This window comes from Theropithecus gelada, chromosome 1, assembly GCF_003255815.1.
Source record: "Theropithecus gelada isolate Dixy chromosome 1, Tgel_1.0, whole genome shotgun sequence".
Lineage (NCBI taxonomy): Eukaryota > Metazoa > Chordata > Mammalia > Primates > Cercopithecidae > Theropithecus > Theropithecus gelada.
This window is the reverse complement of record NC_037668.1, coordinates 52,409,652-52,428,382: the sequence shown is the minus strand read 5'-3', so window position 1 is coordinate 52,428,382 and position 18,731 is coordinate 52,409,652. Positions and strand designations below refer to the sequence as shown.

General features: G+C 53.9%; 1 protein-coding gene across 2 annotated transcripts in view; it reads left to right on the top strand.

Annotated features, from left to right (window-relative positions):
• Positions 1–18,731, top strand: part of RUNX3 (runt related transcription factor 3) — a 63,689-nt gene that overhangs the window by 170 nt on the left and 44,788 nt on the right. Inside the window, exons 1-2 of one of the 2 annotated variants that reach the window (XM_025389204.1) lie at positions 6–151; positions 320–471. In XM_025389204.1, coding sequence (XP_025244989.1) covers positions 414–471 — 58 coding nt within the window. In that variant the 5' untranslated portion in view covers positions 6–151; positions 320–413. Of the gene's footprint in view, positions 1–5; positions 152–319; positions 472–18,731 lie in introns of those variants that run through there. The other variant, XM_025389211.1, reaches the window with a different exon arrangement.

Here is an 18,731-nt window from a genome sequence, read left to right as displayed (position 1 = left end):
GGAGGGGCCTGCTCTGCTCTGTCAGCCTCGGAGCTCTTCCACCCTGGCTGCCGAAAGCCCCTTCCCGCCATCTAATGATACACTCTGCATTCGCTTCTGTTGAGAATTTGTGGCTAGACATTCCTGTGGGACCGGGAATCCAAATTCTTGGGTACAAACAGAAACTTACTTTCCTTGGGGATTTTTTTTCTCTCTCACTCACACACACTCTCGCGTTCTTTCCTTTTTTCTTTTTCGTAGCAGCAGGGGGGGAAAAGAGACAAAACAAAACAAAAAAACAACAAAAAGCAACACCCCCCCCCCTTTTTATTTTCAAAAGTAGCTGGGGGAAAAAAATAAAACAACAGCCAACCAAGCGAATCCCAACTCAACCCCTGAAGGGCTAAAAATTCTCGCCTTCTTCAGAGCGGGGCATGGCATCGAACAGCATCTTCGACTCCTTCCCGACCTACTCGCCGACCTTCATCCGCGGTGAGTAACGATTGCCCAGGGCCGTGGGTGGGGAGCTGTGGCCAGGCCCCGGACCACGTCCCTCCACCGACCGCCCTGGCTGCCCTCAAGCGCACTGCCTAAATCTGCTGGCCTGTGAAAGCCTGAGGTGGGAAGAGGGGTTGGTGGCCTCTGTGGTCTCTTGGCGTGGAACATCGCTGTGGCACTTTTATCCTCCGCTGGTGGAGACAGTAAGCGGGGGAGGCGATGGATACTCCAAGACCTCAAGACCTCAAAGTGCAGCCCTCAGAGGGGCCAAGGGGAACTCTCAGGGACCCTTGGCTTCCTGCTTCGCTAACGGGGCCCCTAGGCCTGCAGCCCCAGCCCCTGTCCTGCCTGGGACTCCCCACCTGGGCTCAGGAGGTCACTGCTGGCAGCTTCTGGGGAGAGCTGTGGGATCCAGGGGTCTTCCTGAAGACCACCGCCCACATTTTGCGTGTAACTCCTGGGGTATCAGAAACAAAGGGAGGAGAAGGAAGCCACAGGCTTTTGTGGAAAACTGCGCAGAGCTGGGTTGCACTGAAGCTGGACCCGCACGGGGCTGGGGGACAGAACTTGAGAAAGTTCGTGGATTTGGCCATGGAAGAGGAAAAAGTGTTTCTGGGCAGGTTTTGCCTTTTTTGGTGGCTGCGGGGACGCATAGTTCTGGATTGTGTCTCCCAGCAAGGACAGGGAGTCTGGGATCCCCAACCTGGAGCCTCTAATGGGGCTGGGACTAATGGGGAGACTTCTCCTGCCTCTGTCTCGCATTTAGGGCTGATGCACCCTGGCCTCAGACACCCCCTGCTGCCTTCCTCGTCCCCAGCAGGAGCCCAGAAGGGGCTGTGACACCTGAGACTGGGGATCAAGAGTCCCTGAGCTCAAGTCCCACGGCTCAGTGGCTTCCTTGCTGAGAGACCTTAGGAGGGGAGTTACTTAACCCCTCTGTGCCCCAAATAGAGTCCCCTCTGCTTGTAGAATTCTCATTGTCTGAGCCGAGGGTGGACTGTGTATAAGGGCAGTGCCTTCGGATGGTTCTTGCGGACCGGTTCGCCTCCAGAATAGAGGGGCTGCATGAGATTTAGAACTTCAGGGTTGGGGGCTGGTGCTGCCTTTCCTCAGCCGAGGCAGTCAGCAGAGAGGCAGAAGTGGGTCTGCTTGCCTGCCTGCCTGCCCTCCTGCCCATCGGCCTGCGCTGTCGCTGGTTGACCGAGTGATTCAGGGCTGGTGCCTGGGCGGCAGGCTCGGGGCAGGGACCCAGGCACGTTTGGGTGTTTGAGTCCGTAGGCTTCTGGGAAGGCTTGTCCGAGAGCGGGGCCTGTTCCTCTTCCCTGGTGAGGCTGAGAAAGGCTGTGCTGCTGCCGATGGGGACTGAGTCAGGGAGAGAAGGGGGCCTGCTGTGCCCTGAAGTGGGGGCACTCCCATCAAACCTAGCTTTGGCCAATGACAACAGGCAGCCCCGGGTCTGAGAGCCGAGAGCCGCGGCTGCTTCCTCAGAGTTGCTGCTATTATAACGTTGTTCCCTTTGTAGTCCTTGGAGCTAATTAAAGGCAGTTCTGTGGCAAGAAAATAAGAGTTTATAAAATCCATTTGCCGGGTCTTTGTAATCTGTATTTCTCCTTCCGTGCGCAAGATGGAGAAATGTAGGGTTTAAAACAAAGAAACCTTGGGAGACAGGGCTAGAGCCCCGGTCGGTCTGGGCTGGGTCCTGATCCTTGGAACCTGGGAGGTGGCTGGCCATAGCACGAAGGGCACAAAGGGAGAGGTGGCTTTGGCCCAACATGTCATGTATGTGCCCAGAGACAGGAGGCCACCAGGCAGAATGGGCTGATCCTGGCCAGCAGCGGTACAGAAGGCACCTCGTAGGCTGGGGTCTGTGGGGAGGCTTGGAGTCTGGGGTCGGGGTTCAAGGGCCTTCCCTGTGCTTTCATGGAGACCTGTCTCCCCTCTTCAACCTTCTCTCTCCTGTCCAGTTCTGCTCACGACGTGCTCGCCGTGGGGGCCTGTCTCCCAAATCCCATCCCTGGAGGCTCACAGGGCTGCAGCTGCCAATTCCTTCCTCAAAGACACCCAGCCCCAGGGTCCTATCTGCAGGGCGCCAACCCCATGCTGCCCCTTCAGGGCCCCTAACTTGCTCTGGGCCACCGACCCTTGGCAGTCTCAGGGAACCTTCAGCTTCCTCCTCGGAGTTGCGTTTTTAAATGCATAAGACAAAATCCAAAGGATTACAAAGGAAAAGAAAGCGACAGAAATACCGTTGTCAAACTCAGAAAGCAAGCTGGTGACACAGTGAGTGACTCGCTCTGTGCCTCTTCAAGAACTCACTGAGTGACAAGACCCCGCAGTGGGCCATGCAGTTGTGATGAGCATGAGCAATATTTCAGGTCATCCCTGACAGCCCTGTGAGACCAGAGAGCACCTGTGATTTCCACTGGTGGAAAATCGCCGTGGAATACGACGCTAAATTTCAGCTAGAGGCCGGGAAAAGGAAAGACACCGTTATCTCTGGCCCAGCGTCACAGATCCCCTAAATTACATGCCAGACAAAAACTCCAGGTCCATCCGGGTCTCACGTTCTCAGAATCTTATCGGGCTGTCCTCTTGTCCATAGGCTTTTAACAGAAGGGGAAGGGTCTCCCTTCACCCCCCACTGCCTCCTCTTCCTCCTACCTGCACCCGCCAAATGCCATCCCACCTCAGTCCCCGAGCAAAGTGTGATGGAGCCAGCGGGTTTTCTGAGATCACCACCCCGAGAGAGTTTTAAACACCCAATTCCCAGTTCCCACCTCAGGCTGCGGAGGAGTCCCCGCTCCTACCTCAGACTGCGGAATCAGAATCTTTAGGGTTTGGGCCTGGGCAGGTGTGGTTTTGAAAATCCCCCAAAGCGATTCTGATGTGCCTCTCAGGCAGGCCTGGGGACTGCTGCCAGGGGAGCCCAGTCCCCCACCTGGCTCTGCCGCCCGTGTGCTGTGGGACTGCGTCTGAGCCACTTGGCATCTGTGGGTCCCTGTTCTCTCATCAGTCAAAGGGCACGAGTGAGTTGCATTTGGTGCCTCCTACGTGTCTCTGTCTCCCCCACCTGACAACCCAGGGTGGTCCCTAGAATTATCACCAAGCTCCTACTACCTCAATTGCCCCATAGGCCAATGGAAGATGACTTCCCTTTTGTCTTCACTGGCAAAAACAGGCTGAGAATGAAGCATCCCCTCCATGCCCCTGCCTTCAGGCACCTGTACTCAGCCAGTGCCACCGTCTGCACAGGGGCTTTCGAGGCAGCAAGGGAGAGTTCCAGACCCCTGAAGAGTCCGACTGCTTGTGCACGACATTCCCGCGACTCCCGCCAAGCCCTCTCCTCTCGGTTTCTCTGACTTAAAAGAGTAGGGGTATTCATTTTGTGCTAAGGGATACGAAACTTCCCTCAGTTCACTGTGGAGAGAAGGGGTGTGGGAGAAGGGTAGAGAGGCATTTGGTTCCCATCCTGCAGTAGAGACACGAGCAGGAGGTGAGAAGAAGGCAATGTTTACTCTCAAGGCTGGTGCATGGATGGTGGAATTCTAGAAGCTGGAATGGAAGGTGTGAGAGTGCACAGGGGCCCCCTGGGGTCTACTCCCAGGCAGGACAAGGGGGATTTATTTCCCCTGTGTGACAAATGGGGAGGCTGAGACCTAAGAGCTGTAATCCAGACACTCTGTGTGACTAGGGACAAGTCCCTTCCTCTGTCTGGGCCTCAGTTTCCCCATCTGACAATTATGGGCCAATGGCCCTGAGGACCCCTGAGTGCCCATGCACAGCTCTGTTGGGGGCCACACCTTCATTCTGAATCTGCCTCACGAGGCCCTCCTCTGCACCCCCTGGGGCACCCCCTCACACCAGGTCACCTTTGCTGAACCCTCACTCACAGCCCCACAGGCAAACGCTCACCCGGGACACTGGAGGTGGGCGCCCCTCCAGGGAGGGAAGCCGAGGAAATGGGCCCAAACTGCCACATGTAGGCTTTAAGGGGACTCGGGGGGCAAAGGTGTTCATCCGTTCAGTCAGTCATTTCCCGAAAACTTATTGCGGTGTAGACTATCAAGATTCCAGCTCGGGCTTCAGAGCCAGGCTCTCCAGATCCAAGTCCTGACTCTGCCCTCTGCTCTCTGCCGTCACCTGCGTGAGTGACTTTGCTTCTCTTTCTCTGGTTTCCTCATCTGTAGGGGTTACACCAACCTTGCAGAGCTACGGAGAGAATTAAAGGAGCGTGATGCCTGGCACAGAGTAGTTACTCAATAAGCGTTTTCCATTTGTTGAACACCATGAGCATGGCCTTGTACTGGGAGCTTGGGAGAGACTGGGTCAGGATCTCCATCCTAAGAGCTCACCATCAGGTGGAGAAAAAGATGGGTCAACAGAAAATTGCCCTGGGCCTGGAGCATGATAAAGGTTTTACTGGAGAAGAACCAGGGATGTGAGTTCAAAGAGGGGTACTAGCCCAGCCTTGTGGAAGACAGAACAAGTCCTCTGGAGGGGTGACTTGGAAACTGGGTCCCTAAGGGTGAAGAGGTAACAAAGACAGGGAAAGCATGTTCCAGGCAGAAGGAAGGTCCTGGGCAAAGGTGTGGACGCAGGAAAGAATGAGCTGGCTTGGGAGCCACGGGGAGGGCTGGGAGCATGGTGTGGTTCCCCCCAGCAGTGGTTGGAGTTGGCCGGCAGCTCCTCCCCTGAAGAGAAATGGAAAGTGGACTCTCGGGTATGAGGTGGGTCTGTGTGGAGGCAGGGGGTGGACAAAATGGCTGTGGGCAGGTCTGGCTGAGATGGTCTGACTCAGAGGTCACCGGACAGGGAGGAGGCTGCCCAGACCAGAGAGGTCAGTCACCGTATCCTTTCCGAAGGTCCAGGAAGTTCCAATAACAGGGGACTCTCTGTTTTAGCACTGAAAGCCCCACGTCCCAGGAAACCCCTTCATCTCAGGCAACCCTGGACAGCTGGTCACCCTGAGCACATGTGTCCATGGGGCCTCCCCCTCCCCGCCATCCCTGGGAGAGGAACGGACTGACCGCTAGCCCTTCCGTGCCCACTATGGCGCTTGCCTGGCGCCACGTCTACTAGGTCCCTTTGACGGCGGCTTCTGAGGCTGCCCTGCACACACCCGTCTCCTCAGACCACCCTGCCTGTCCAAAGCACCCCCCAGGCTGGAAAAGCATTCCTGGGAGCCCCCCACTGCCCACAGGGTCCAGGCAGGCATGAGCCGGCCCCACACAGCGGGACTGTGTGTCCAGGCCTTACCGCACCCACTCTGGCCGGCCGGAGGCCCCCGCAGCCCCACTGGTCATATAGAGGGCTCATTGACGCCTGGGCCTGGAGGTGGCCGCATCAAAGAGGAGGCTCCCTCGGTTACCTGGGGGGAGGAGGCCGGGCGACGGATAAGCAGAGCCTGAAAACCTGACCTTCCAGTGGGCTGTGAGAGGCAGGAGGCGAGTGGCGGCCTCTGACCCGAGCCTTGCCACTGAGCCACTCTGGATTCCTCCATAGGTGGGGAAACTGAGGCCTGGGCTCTGGGTTCAGTGGAGCAGCCCCAACACCAGCTCTTATTGCCATCTCCTGGGGATGCCTCATCTGCAGACCCTTCCTCAAATCTGCCACCCAGAGTGTGTCCCCAACCCCTGTAGTTTGGGAATCTCACCCAGTCTTCCAGACTGAACCCAAATACGCCCTCTGCTAGGAGTCATTGCTGGGACACCTGCAGCCACTGGGGAGCCCTGTCCTCCTCTGAGCTTCAGTCCCTGGGCCAGCCCTGAGATTCAGCGAGTAATTCCCTACCTTGCCTGGTGGAAGAAAAGAGAAGGAAGGAAGGGAGGGAGGGAGGGAGGGAGGGAGGGAGGGAAGATTGCCTTTAGCCCTCAGTGGATCTACAGCCCAAGTCTTTGTCATCTGCCTTGAAATAGCACCTCCTGGAGCCCCTGGACACAGTGGGGATGGGAATCTTGGGCCTGGGGCTGGGAGTGGGACTCTGGTCTTGCCTTGAGAAGTCACAAGAACAAGGAATAGTGAATCAGTCCAAGAGCATGTCAGAGCCGGGAGGCAGAGAGTTCCCCTCCTCATTTCATAGATGAGAAAACTGAGGACTAAAGAGGCATGTGGTCTTGTAAAACGTCAAATTCAGCAGCAGAAAAACTGACTTTCCTTGCTTCTCCGGGGTCCAGTCATCTGCCTTGCATACAGTTTAGGAGTCAGAACAATCTAGGTTTAAACTGCACGGTAGCTGGGTGACCCAATGTGTTAATTCGCCTCTTAAGGTCACAGTTTCCTCCTCTGTAAAATGGGCTAGTAACACTGCCTTCAAAGGGTGGTTGGGAGGAGTGACTGTGGCCCTGCCCTGAGCCCCGCATGTGGCACCTGGTACACAGTGAGCACCGGCCTGGCACAGGCCGGCCTCCTGATCGGCTCAGGCCTCTCCACACCAGCGTGATCCCCTGCCACTCAACAGATGTTTCCACATCTCACCCTCCTGCTCTCTCTCCAGCACCAAGCCCTGGTTTTTTCAGGGCTAGAGAGGTCTGAGCAGGCACAAGACTAGAGGGACTGTCAGACCCCTTGTCAATGGCTCCCGGGATAAAGGAAGGCACTCTTCGGAGAGGAAGCAATGTCAAATGCAGCTATAAGCCTCAGCTGCAGCCAGGCTCTGCCACTTCCTTGCTGTGTGGCCTTGGGAGAGGTGCCTCACCTCTCTGTGTTTCGTTTTCTCACCTGTAAAATGGAGAAAACGAATAGCACCCACCTCAAGGCTTGTTGGGTAGGTTTAATGAGATAGCATATATCATGTGCACAGCACAGGGCCTGGCACAGACAAGCCCTCACAGCATGCCAGAAATTACTAATATTTAATGTTCCTCCTCCTCTGCAAAAAACCTTCTGTCTAACTCTAAGCAGGATGTGGAAGGTGAGAAACCCTGGCCTATCTTCTCAAGGCCCAGCTTCATGGCTGCCCCTTTGGGGAGCCTTCCTAGCCCTTCCCTTTCTCCCCTCCAGGCGCTGGGGGTGCTCTGCCACCGCTGCCCCTCACTCCTCACCCCACAGGGGTCCAAAGGGTGCTCTTGGGAGCAGGGGCAGGCTCACAGGTGACATTCAGCCCTTCTCACTAAATGGATAGAGGAAAGAAAGAATGAATGGATGGATGGATGGACGGACGGATAGATGGATGGACGAATGAATGGGCTAACAATTGGTCAGCCTGAGAGGTTTCCAGCTTCTCCCTCACTTCCCCCTTCGCTGTCTGGCTTCTTCTTTGAAACACGTGTTGGTGCGAGCCTAAGCACTCCGGTCCAATCGGTGCAGGCAGCGTGAAGGTTTAGGTTCCTCTTTGGGGTTTTCTTTCGAGTCTGGGAAAAGTGTGTTTGGCAAAAGGTTCAGACTTACGTGTGGGCGGAAAGGGCAGACGCGTATAACTTATGATTTGAAGGGTGACCAAAGTCGGCCCCCCTCCAAACATCCTTCAACGTGGGACATGGTGACTGAGATTCCACCAGCACACGCAGTCCCTGTGGGGTGGGGCTTTTGTAAATGTAGGTCCTTCCTGTCACGCACACCTGAGTGTCCACAGTCTGCCTGATTCCTTGGCCTTTGTTGAGAGGAGTTAAACGGCTGGAGCAGAGAAAGCAGAGGGCATCTGGGGGATGGAACACTTGGAGAGTGCAAAGGGAAAGGCAGACGGAGTGGAAGGGGGTGGGGAGGAAAGGAGGGGTCCATTTTGGTCATGCCCCTGTTCCCAAACCCAACTTGCCTGGGTGCCAGGGCTGAGGACCAGCACCTGTGGCTTGGCCTCCAGTGCTCCCTCCTCAAGCCTGAGCTCTGTCCCACTCCACCTCGGTGGGGAAAGCAGGGGCAGGAGGTGAGGCCTGCTGACATGCTTCCCCCAGCTCTTTGCACCCCTGTGTCTCGGGAAGAGGTGCTGGATCCAGGAGGGATGGAGAAAGGACCTCAAAGTCAGAAGTGATAAACAGCCCACGGAGAGAGGCTGGTGCCCCCACATCTCCCACAGAGCAGCTATATCCCTTCCCAGGGGGAGAGGAAGCCACCTCTGAGAGCAAGGCCACCTCAGAAAAAAAAAAACTAGAGGGAAACACTGACATGTCGATAGTAGTTAATGCTGTATGGTGTGCCATTATGGCAGGCAACCTTTATTTTACATTCTTTTGATGACTGTGTATTTTCCAAACTTTTAATACTTATAAATCTAAGGGAAAACAATTTTTGTTTTCAAAGAAAGAAAGAGGAACAGGCAGCCCCACCCTCCCAGGAACGGGCAAGCTGAGGCCCCCGTCAGCCTGAGCTCCAGCCTGGGAACGGCCTGCTCCCACCCAGGCGAGGCCCTGCTGGCCGCCCTGCTCTCCGTTCTTCTTCCCAAATCACTGTGTCTGTCGCCTGCCTCCTTGGCTCTGCCTGTCGGGCTGTGGAGCAGGGTCCACCCTGGGCTGCAGAGAGCCATGCATACAGTAGGTGTTCAGGAAATGCTTGTGACCTGAGGTGTAGTCCCAATCTGCAGACAGTTTCCCTGGAGAGGTGGGCCTAGGTCCCCAGCAGACTTAGGATGTGAGGTGGGCGAATTGGTTGTTGCTGATTCATTCAATGAACATTTATTGAGCATCTGCTGCATGCGAGCACTGTTCTGGGCACTGGGGATGCAGAAGTGAACACCATGGACAAAGACGCCTTCTCCCTGGGGGCCGACATTCCAGTGATGCGTGGAGAGAGACTGCCTCAGGAACCATCCTCCCCACAGTGTTTTTCAGTGTCGCAGCTTTCCATTTATAGATGGGGAAACTGACACTCAGAGAGGAAGCAGCCCTTGCCTGAACTTCCACAGCCAGGGAGTTGCAGACGCCGTTCTAAGCTCCAGGGCCTCGAGACTGAGCCCAGACCTTAGCCCACCCAGCCCTACTAAGGTAGGCTCTCTCTTCTGGCCACCCACACCCCTCTGGCTTAGGTCCTTCCTACCTGTGTAGAATCTTGGCCTCCTGGGACTTCTATAAATGCTCCGGATTCCCCATTACATCCTCATCACAGCTCCGTGTGCTGGGCGTCACCACCTCCATTGTGGAAATGAAAACAGACTCAGGCAGATGGTGGGACTTGCTGCAACTGATGTTTAAGAAGAGGAAAGAGGACCTTGAGTCATCCTGTGGTCTGTCTGACATCAAACCAGCCCATCAAACTCTCCCCTCTGCCTGGAAGGTGTCTTCTCTTCCTTGGCCTGAGGGCACCACCTCTGTGGAGCCCTCCCTGATACCTCTAGGTGAAGTGATTCATATCCTCCTCTACGCAACCACAGCATCTTCAGGCCCTTCTCAGATACTTCCTGAAGGCTTCCTAGAAAGGGTGGAATCTGAGATGGGTCTAGAAAGGGCAGATCTGGGAAGGAAGGAACCTTGCTGGTACAAGCAGAGTGAGCAGCATGGGCAAAGGAAGAAGGACCACACAAAAGGATTACATGGAGATGGAAGGATTATGGGTCCTGTGAAGGGCTTGAGGGAGAGGAGACTGGTGAGGAAGGTGGGCCAGGCCTGGGGTTGGTCATGGCTTCAGGACAAGGGGGTCCGGGACTGAACTGAGCTGGGCCGTGATGTGGGGCAAAGCATCCCATGATGCACAGGGCGGTTCTCTGAAATAGGCCAGTGTAGACAAGGCCTTGAGGGTAGGTACGTGTGTGAACAGAGACCACAGGGGCCTCCCGCACCCGCTCACAAGCCCTATTTTTGTCAGTCTCTAGACACACATCTGAGCAGCCGAAATGCACTTGCTCTCAGGCATGTAGAGGGCTCCGTGGATGGCCACGTCCGTGGTCAGACGAGGACAAGGGCAAAGGCTCAGAGCAGTCGAAGGGAAACCTGTGCTGGGGAGAATCCCAGGGCTAGTGACGTTGGCATGATTTTCAGGGCACGGTGCAAAATGAAAATACAGGATCCCTTGTTCAAAAATCAGTGAGAATTTCAGGACAGCAACCACAGAACATGAAACCGAGCGTGAGGCCCTTCTAAGCAAGGGACCGTGTGCAACTGCACAGGCCTGAAAATAAACCTCTGTCTGCCTTTCCTTCCTTCCTTGGCCTTGTGTGGGCTTCCATTCTTCACGAGTCCACAGTTTTAAAATAATAATAATAAGTGGAGCCTTGGGTGAGAGCATAACTTGAAGATTTTAGAACCAGTAAGAACATTAGGGAAAACATGAATCCAACCAACGTCCCCACCCTGTCTGCATTTTATGTTGTAGAACACCTGAAGGATCTAAGAAATTTAAAAATAAACTCGGTAATCTCAACACCCAGAAAAAACCGCTATCATTCGGTGTATTTCCTTCCAGTCTATTTTTACCCCATGTCTTGTTTTTGCCTCTGTGGGTCTCTTTCCTCCATGTGTGAGGCCACGCAGATATGTCTGAGAACTTCAACAAGAATATCAATAGGTTGGGCATGGCGGCTCCCGCCTGTAATCCCAACACTTTGGGAGGCTGAGGCAGGAGGATTGCTTGAGCTCAAGAGGTGAAGGCTGCAGTGAACTATGATCGTACCACTGCACTCTAGCCTGGGTGACAGAGCGAGACCTAGTCTCAAAAAAAAGAAAACAAAAAAAACAAAAAAACCCACATTAACAACATTAACAGTCATTAGAGGTTGAACATCCCTTACCCAAGATGGTTTGGACCAGAAGCATTCGAATTTAGGATTTCTGATTTTGTCGGATTTGGGAATAGTTGCATTATACTTCAATCCAAAATCCAAAATTCTCCGATGAGTATTTCTTTTGAGTGCCATGTTGGCCCTAAAAAAGTTTTGGATTTTGGAGCATTTCAGATTTCAGATTTTTGAATTAGGGGTAATCAACCTGTATAGGTGTTAGGATATGTCTAGGAAGAAACTAGAACAGCACCGTCCCATAGGATTTTCTGTGATGATGGTAATGTCCCCTGTCTGTGCTGCCCAACACAGTAGCCTCCCGCTGCAGGTGAATACTGACTACTTGAAATGTGGCTACTGTAACTGAGGAACTGAACTTTTTATCTGATTTCATTTTAATTATTTTCATTCAAATAGCATTTAAATATTTTCATTTAAAAGCTAATGGCTACTTTGTAGGGCTCTACAGATCTGTGGGGTTTTTTTTTTCATTTTTCAACCCAAAATGTTTGAAAAGTTTTATACATAATAAGCATGTACTGCTTTAGTAATCAAAAGAAAGGTACTAAAAATTTTAAGTTTTTAAAGCATTCGATGCTACCGGAAAAAAAAAGTACTTCAGATTTTTCAAAGCCTATGATGGGGGAAGATTGATCCTGTTAGAATAAGATCTATTTTTACTTTTCCAATCAACGTACAGAAGAGCGAATGTGGGGTTTAGAATCAGAAGCTGTGGGTTTGTCTACCGGATCTGCCACTTACTGGCTGTGTGGCCACTTAACCTTTGTGAACCTCAATTTCCTCATCTGTATGATGGGGATATTGATGCTAGTGACCTCTCCAGGCCGCTGTGGGGACTGAATCAGACAAGGAAGGTGAGAACAGGAGGAACGGCCTAGCGATGGTGCACATGACTGGGGATGATTTCAGTAGGGGTGGAACGGCTCATCCCTGCGAGGGGGTGTTCCTCACGGCTCTGACTCCCCTCGCCATTTCCTAGAAACCAGGAAATGAGGGTGGCTTCTCCCAACGTGTGTTCAGACGTTATCAGGTGGTGAGCAGAAATAATGGAGCTCTGTGGTCAAACAAGGTTGGGATTGGTTGTTTCAAACAATGTTCGAAGGTGTTTTGCTGCAGGACTTGTCAGAGCCTTTGATATGCTAATGGCTACCTTGTTGGGCCATGGAGATCTAAAAGAGTGTATGCTCAACTGTTTATTGAGTTATCTCTTGGGGTGAGATGATGCATCTGGAAGGGGCTGGTGTGTGCAAAGTCCACTGTGGGAAAAGCTGCTCTAGAGAGAGCTGTTGAATCCACCATGGGCTACAAGCACTGTGGGGGCGGGGAAATTACCTTTCAAGGACCTAGGAAATTGTATCGAAACTTCAAAGGAAAATTTGCTGGATCCTAAATGCAAAAGAGAAAAGTACAACATTGAAATGAATAAATTCGTAATTGACTGTCTAGAAAACATAAATCATGACTCAACTCTTAAATAGTTCCATTAGCGGTAAACATTTACATAGCTCTTAACTCTATGCCAGCCACTGTCTAAGTGCTTTACATTTCTCTGTTCATTTTGTTTTTATATGTATTTGAGACAGGGTCTGACTCTGTCATCCAGGCTGGAGCGCGGTGGCATAATCTTGGCCCACTAAAGTCTCTGCCTCCCAGGCTCAAGTGATATACCTTAGCTCATTTAATCCTCACACCCCTGTAAGACAAAAGTTCTTATGAGGCCCATTTTATAGATGAGAAAACTGAAGCCCAGAGAGATTAAGGCATCTGCTCAGATCCCCCACACCCAGGCAGCCTGCATCCGGAGCCTGTGTGGCTCGCCAAAGCACAGTAGCCATGAATTAATGGACGTTTCCTCAGGTCAAGGAACATCCTTGGTCTTCTCTCAGCCCCTTTCTGGTAAGAGCTGGTGGTGCCCCCATGAGCTTGGTTCCCACGTCCTCCACCCACACCTAGAGAGGCTGGAACGACTCAAGGGGTGAAGGGAAGCCAGGCAGAACCAGTTCCACCACTTTCTTACTGGGTGAGTCATTGCCTCCTCTGGGCTTCAGTTTGCTCATCTGAGAAATGGACCAGTAATCGTTTGTGGAACAGAGAGGGGAGACTCATAGAACTCAGTGCATGGCCCATGCAGAAGGTACCTGAGGTGTGGTGGTCCTCTCCTCGCTCAGTGCATAGTTAGAGAAACTGAGGCACAGAGAGAGAGGGACAGGGCCAAAGCTGAGCTCAGAGAGCACCCTAGGGAGCCAGGCCAGAACCCCATGCAGGGAAAGGGTTTCTTTCTCTCTCTGTCTCAGCAGGCGCCCATGCTGCCTTTTTTTTTTTTTTTTTTTTTTTTCAGAGTCTCGCTCTGTTGCCAGACTGGAGTGCAGTGGCACGATCTTGGCTTATAGCAACCTCTGACTCCCTGGTTCAAGCGATTCTCCTGCCTCAGCCTCCCGAGTAGCTGGGATTACAGGCATGCGCCACCATGCCCAGCAATTTTTGTATTTTTAGTAGAGACGAGGTTTCACCATGTTATCCAGGAGGGTCTCGATCTCCCGGTCTCGTGATCCGCCCGCCTCCGCCTCCCAAAGTGATGGGATTATAAGCGTGAGCCACCGCACCCGGCCTATGCTGCCCTTCTTACGGCAGCACATCAAGCACTTTGGCGGGGACCTCTGGGTTCCTCTCCCTTAGGCTCCTCAGCTCTCCTGGGGCCCTTCCACCTACTGCAGGTCTGCCTGATCCAGGCTCATGCCCAGGCCTACTGCCCAGGCATGGTGCAGATGTGCCCTGGCATTCCCTTGTCAGGTGCTCTCTTCTGAGCGAGGGGCAGGCACACAGGCATGGCCCTGTTCATGCCCCCCTGTGCTTGTCCAGGTACCCCAGATACTCCAAGCAGAGGGAGGTACTCCACATCTCTCTACTCCAAGAACAGAGATCCACCCCATGCCCAGCCACCTATGAGACTGCTATGTTCCAGGGCTACCTGCCCACCCCCCACCCCCTGCATTTGAATTTAATGCTCAGCAGTTGCCATATTGAAATGCTGGATCATTTCCGCTCTGAATTAGTGTGTTGTAAGTGAAGTCTGATGGGCTAATGCGGCATGCCTGGGGACTTGGAGCCCGGGTCCAGTCTGCCTCTTGCTGCCTCCAGGGATGGGTCCTCAGCAGCCCGATACCCTGCACTGCCGCCCTCCACGGAGGCAGGCGTGGGGAGGAGAAGGGCATGGAATCTGCACACCAAGTTTTGGGGTGGCCCCTGAGCATCTGTGAGGGTCTGCCCTCTCCGCACAAGTCTCCCCAGGTCCAAGGATGTGTGACATTGAATAGCAAATAAAAAACACCATTGTGGGTTGAGAGTCCACAGAAGAAAGGAAAAACTTTTTTTCCTGCATTTTGAAAAGGGGTCCTGTATTTTCTTTTTGCACTGGGTCCTATAAAGTAGGTAAATGGCCCTGCCTGAGGATTGGGGAGACATGCAGGGCCCCCAGAAATACAGTGAAGGCACGGGGCGAGCTCAGATGAGGCCTGCCCTGTTGAGTTTCTGCAAGTGAGAAGAGGGAGCAACAGCTCCTGGGGTCTCCTGGGGTTCCAGGGCCCAGGCAAAAAGAGGAGGCTGCAGTGTGAGGACTCCAGGACATGGAAGCCCCGCCCCCAGGTACCCTGAGCTCAGCTATGCGGACCCCTCCTGGGGAGACCCCATGCGCTGAGCTGAGGTCCACCCTTCTGCCAAGCAGGGTGCCAAGGGCCAAGGCCAAAACCCCACTCCAGAGAGTCCTGGCCCAGAGTGGCAGGCCGGAGGTGGCAGGCGGGCTCCCGATGGCCTCCCTGGCCCTGGCCACGTGGATGATAGGCCGGGTGAGGTGGGCTCCTGGCCTCGGCTTTCACACATGTCATGGGGAATGAAAAACTCACAGAGGCCACTGCAGAGTGCAGGAGACCGGGTCCCAGTTCAGTCAGTGATGAGGGCCAGTGGGGGTCGGTGACAACTTGGACTAGAAATCAAGCTGTGGTCAAGGTTGGGACTCAGCTTGTGGCCGTTTGGGGAGTCAGGTTGGGGCCTCTCTCTGTCTCGTTCACATCCGCCAGGTCCTCAGTGGGGGTGCTGGGTCGGGTCTGAGTCACAGGAGGTACTCAGTAAACGCTCCTGGAGGAATGAATAACTGGGGGTCCGCTCAGAGAGGGCATGGCTGGAGTGCAGCCCCGGGCGCTGGGGACGATCTGCGTTTTCCATTTAGCCAGACTTGGATTCAAATCTTGACTCTGCTGCTTACACCCTGAGGGGGATATTTAACCTCCTTTTTGCTGTTTCTTCATCCGTACAATGGGGAGAATGACAGTACCTCCCTCTCAGGTTTTTAGAGAATTCACTAAGACAAACCTGAAGTGCTCAGCTCCACAGCTGCCCATGGGAAATGCCCGAGTATGTGGGAATGAATGTGATCGTATCGAGAAGACCTGCAGACCCCCATCCCCTCAAAGACACTCACAGTGTTCACTGTGGTTATAAGACTGCAGGCTTTAACATTTTTTAAATGTGTTTTCTGTATTTTCCAAGATTTTTCATTGTGCTCATATTATTTGTATCACAGGGGCAAGCGGCAGGGGGCAGGGTGGGGGGCTCAATTAATGTGATTAATTGACAATATTGTTTAAATAGACAATAATAAGAGGAGGCCAGGCAGAGTTGGTTCCCCCCAAGCATTCACTGGGGTCCCAGCTTCCCAGAGGCCCTGACAGCATTTGGGCCTTGTGGCCTCCCCACATGTACCCTTGTCCTGGATATGCCCCTCTCCCACATGCATGCCTGCCCTGCATTAACCCCTACAATGCACCCGTGCCATGCACTAACCCTTCTCTCCATGCACCTCTGTCTTGCAAGCACCCCCACATGCACCCCTGTTCTGCATATGGCCCTCCCCCACGTGCACCCCGTACTGCTCATGGCCCTCCCCCACATGCACCCCTGTACTGCTCATGGCCCTCCCCCACATGCACCCCTGTACTGCTCATGGCCCTCCCCCACATGCACCCCTGTCCTGCATGTACCCCTCCCCTGCATGTGCCCACCTTCAGGTCAGACCAGCACCAGCTGAGGGTTTCCAGTAAGACCTGCGGGTGTGCTGGGGCCTCTGTCACAGGCAGTCCCAGCTCAGCAACCAAAGTCTGGCCCTGCCACCATGTCAGGCCTCCTGCCCTGTGTGCCCACCCCCACCATGTGCGTGTGAACACACAGCACCCTCACACAAGCATACACACACTTCACAGGCTGCACCTGCTGCAACAGACACAGACTTTTCAGGAACTCCTTCTGGGGGGACCAAGGGCCACCTGGTGGCGTGGTCGAAGGGAGGCTGCAGCGGGAGGCTGCTTAACCCCTACCCACGCTGCTCTTCCCATCTCTGGCCAGGAAATCCTTCTTCTTCCTGGGGGTCCCCAGACACCTGTCATGAGCTCCTGTCCACTGGGTTGATGCTTCTGGAGTGCTGAGGCCTCCAGGAATCCAGGACTGATATGACAGAGTCAGGGCCCCAGCTCAGAAGGAGGTTTCCCAGCTGGGAGAAGCCCCAGTGATGTCTGGAGGGTCCCATTTATCTGACAGATGGGGAAACTGAGCCTGGGAGAGGGTGGGGCCTCCCCAGGTCACCCCAGGAAGAAAGGTAGAAGCGGCAGAGGCAGCCTCACCCGGTGGAAGCACACAGCAGAAAGGGCAGAGGAAGCCAGTCGTGGTCAAACTTCTCTGGCCCCTGGGTCCCTCGCCTGTCAGGCAGGGGTCACTCAGGCCATGCCAGCGCTGGCTGTGATCTGCGGGGAGCTCCAGAAGTACTCAGGGAGCTCCAGGTGAAGCCCACACAGCTCTGTGGGTTGTGGGGAAAGGAGGATGCAAACAGGGAGCATCCCCAGGGGCCTAGGTTAACCCCCTGCAATCATTTCTGTCCTCTTCTTCCTGTGGGGTTAGTTAAAAAATAGCCACCCATCTGCTGGGGTGGGGTGGGCCAGCCTCCATCTGGGGCTGTCAGGTCCCTCCCAGCTCAGCCTTGGGCAAAGACCTGCCCACTCCAACCCCTCAAAGACCAGGCTTGGCTGCCTGTGGTGAGCTGGTCCATCTGGCAGGGTTCTCTCTCCCTTTGACTCAGCACTGAGTATCTGCACCCACTGTGCTCAGAGCCGCCACAGGCCTAGGAGGCCGTCTCTGAATCCCTGCTCTCCCATTTCACAGACGGAGAGGGTGAGCGACAGAGGCCTCCCAGGGCACATATGGAGTCAAAACAGGGACAGGACCTGGCTGCCCCGCTTTTAGGCCAAAGCTTGTCCTTGCTTCTGGGTAGTGTTGGGACTGTGCCCCATTGAGTAGCAAGCAGCCAGTGTACTGGGGCAGCGCCTTTGCACCCCCAGGTGACAAGGCCTAGGGCCCACAGCTCTCTGGAGCACCCTCAGTGTTCTCACCTGTAAGATGGGAGACAGCCATCCCTAGCTTCAGGGTTACCGTGAAGACACACAGACGCAGAGGGTCTGGCACGTGGTGAGCTCCGTGGGTTAATCATTGACAAGTCTGATGTCTACACAGGCCTGAGGTCCAGAGCACCCTCAGACCACAGTGACCTCTGTGGCTGTTTTGGTTGGAACTAAGCATCTGGGCCTTAGACCTTAGACCATAACGTGGAGAAATAGCTGAGTAAATGGGTGTTTGCAGCATTGGATGGAATCAGTGAGGCCTTGGGCGTAGATAGGGCTTTTCTCTGGAGGAGGTGGAATATTGCCCCCTGGCTTTCTGCCGAGCTGAGAAGTCCAGGCGGCCGGTGGGAGTGGGGCTGGAGAGCAGCTGTGGGGAGGATATGGGGCGGTGTCCGGAGCCTCTCAGTGTCTATACTGGGCTCAGCAACCCCTGTCCCAGAATCTGTCCTAAGGAAGGAACCAGGGATGCAGCCAAGACATTCACGCAGGGTGTTCCCTGACAGAAATCCGGAAACCCCTAAACAGCCCATCACAAGGGAATTATGGCGGTCCATGAGTGGGGGGGGATGGCCTTTCCACACCCTGGCCCCCCCAGGCCTGTCCAGCAGCCACTTGTCCCCTGCCATCAGGGAGGCTTTAAGAAAACAGGAGAACACACATACACACATGTTGGGGGATTTCAAAAGCAGGTTTAAAGGACCCCATACTGTATGTTCCCAACACTCTAAAAGAAAGGAAGGAGCGAAGGGAGGGAGGGCGGAGAAGAGAAGCAGCAGTTAAATCTATACATACAGTAAGAAGAGCAGAAGGCAGAACACCCAGTGGGAACCATTGTTCTGGGTGGCAGGATTCTGGATGGTTTTAATTTTCTTCTTCATAATTTTATTATTTTCCAATTTTTCTTTAATGAATGTGTATTATTTTTATAATCAGAAAAAAATGTGTTTTGTTTTAAGGAATGGGGGGGTTCAAGATTGTTCTTCCCCTTTTATAGACTCTGAAACTGAGGCCCAGAGTGGAAACAAATAGCATTGGTTCATTCATTCACTCACTCATTCGTTCATTCATTCATTCATTCTCAAATGCTTCTGGGAACCCCCCTAAACCCAGACTCAGTTTGAAGCCCCATGCCAAAGAGCTGAAAGGGGCCCATC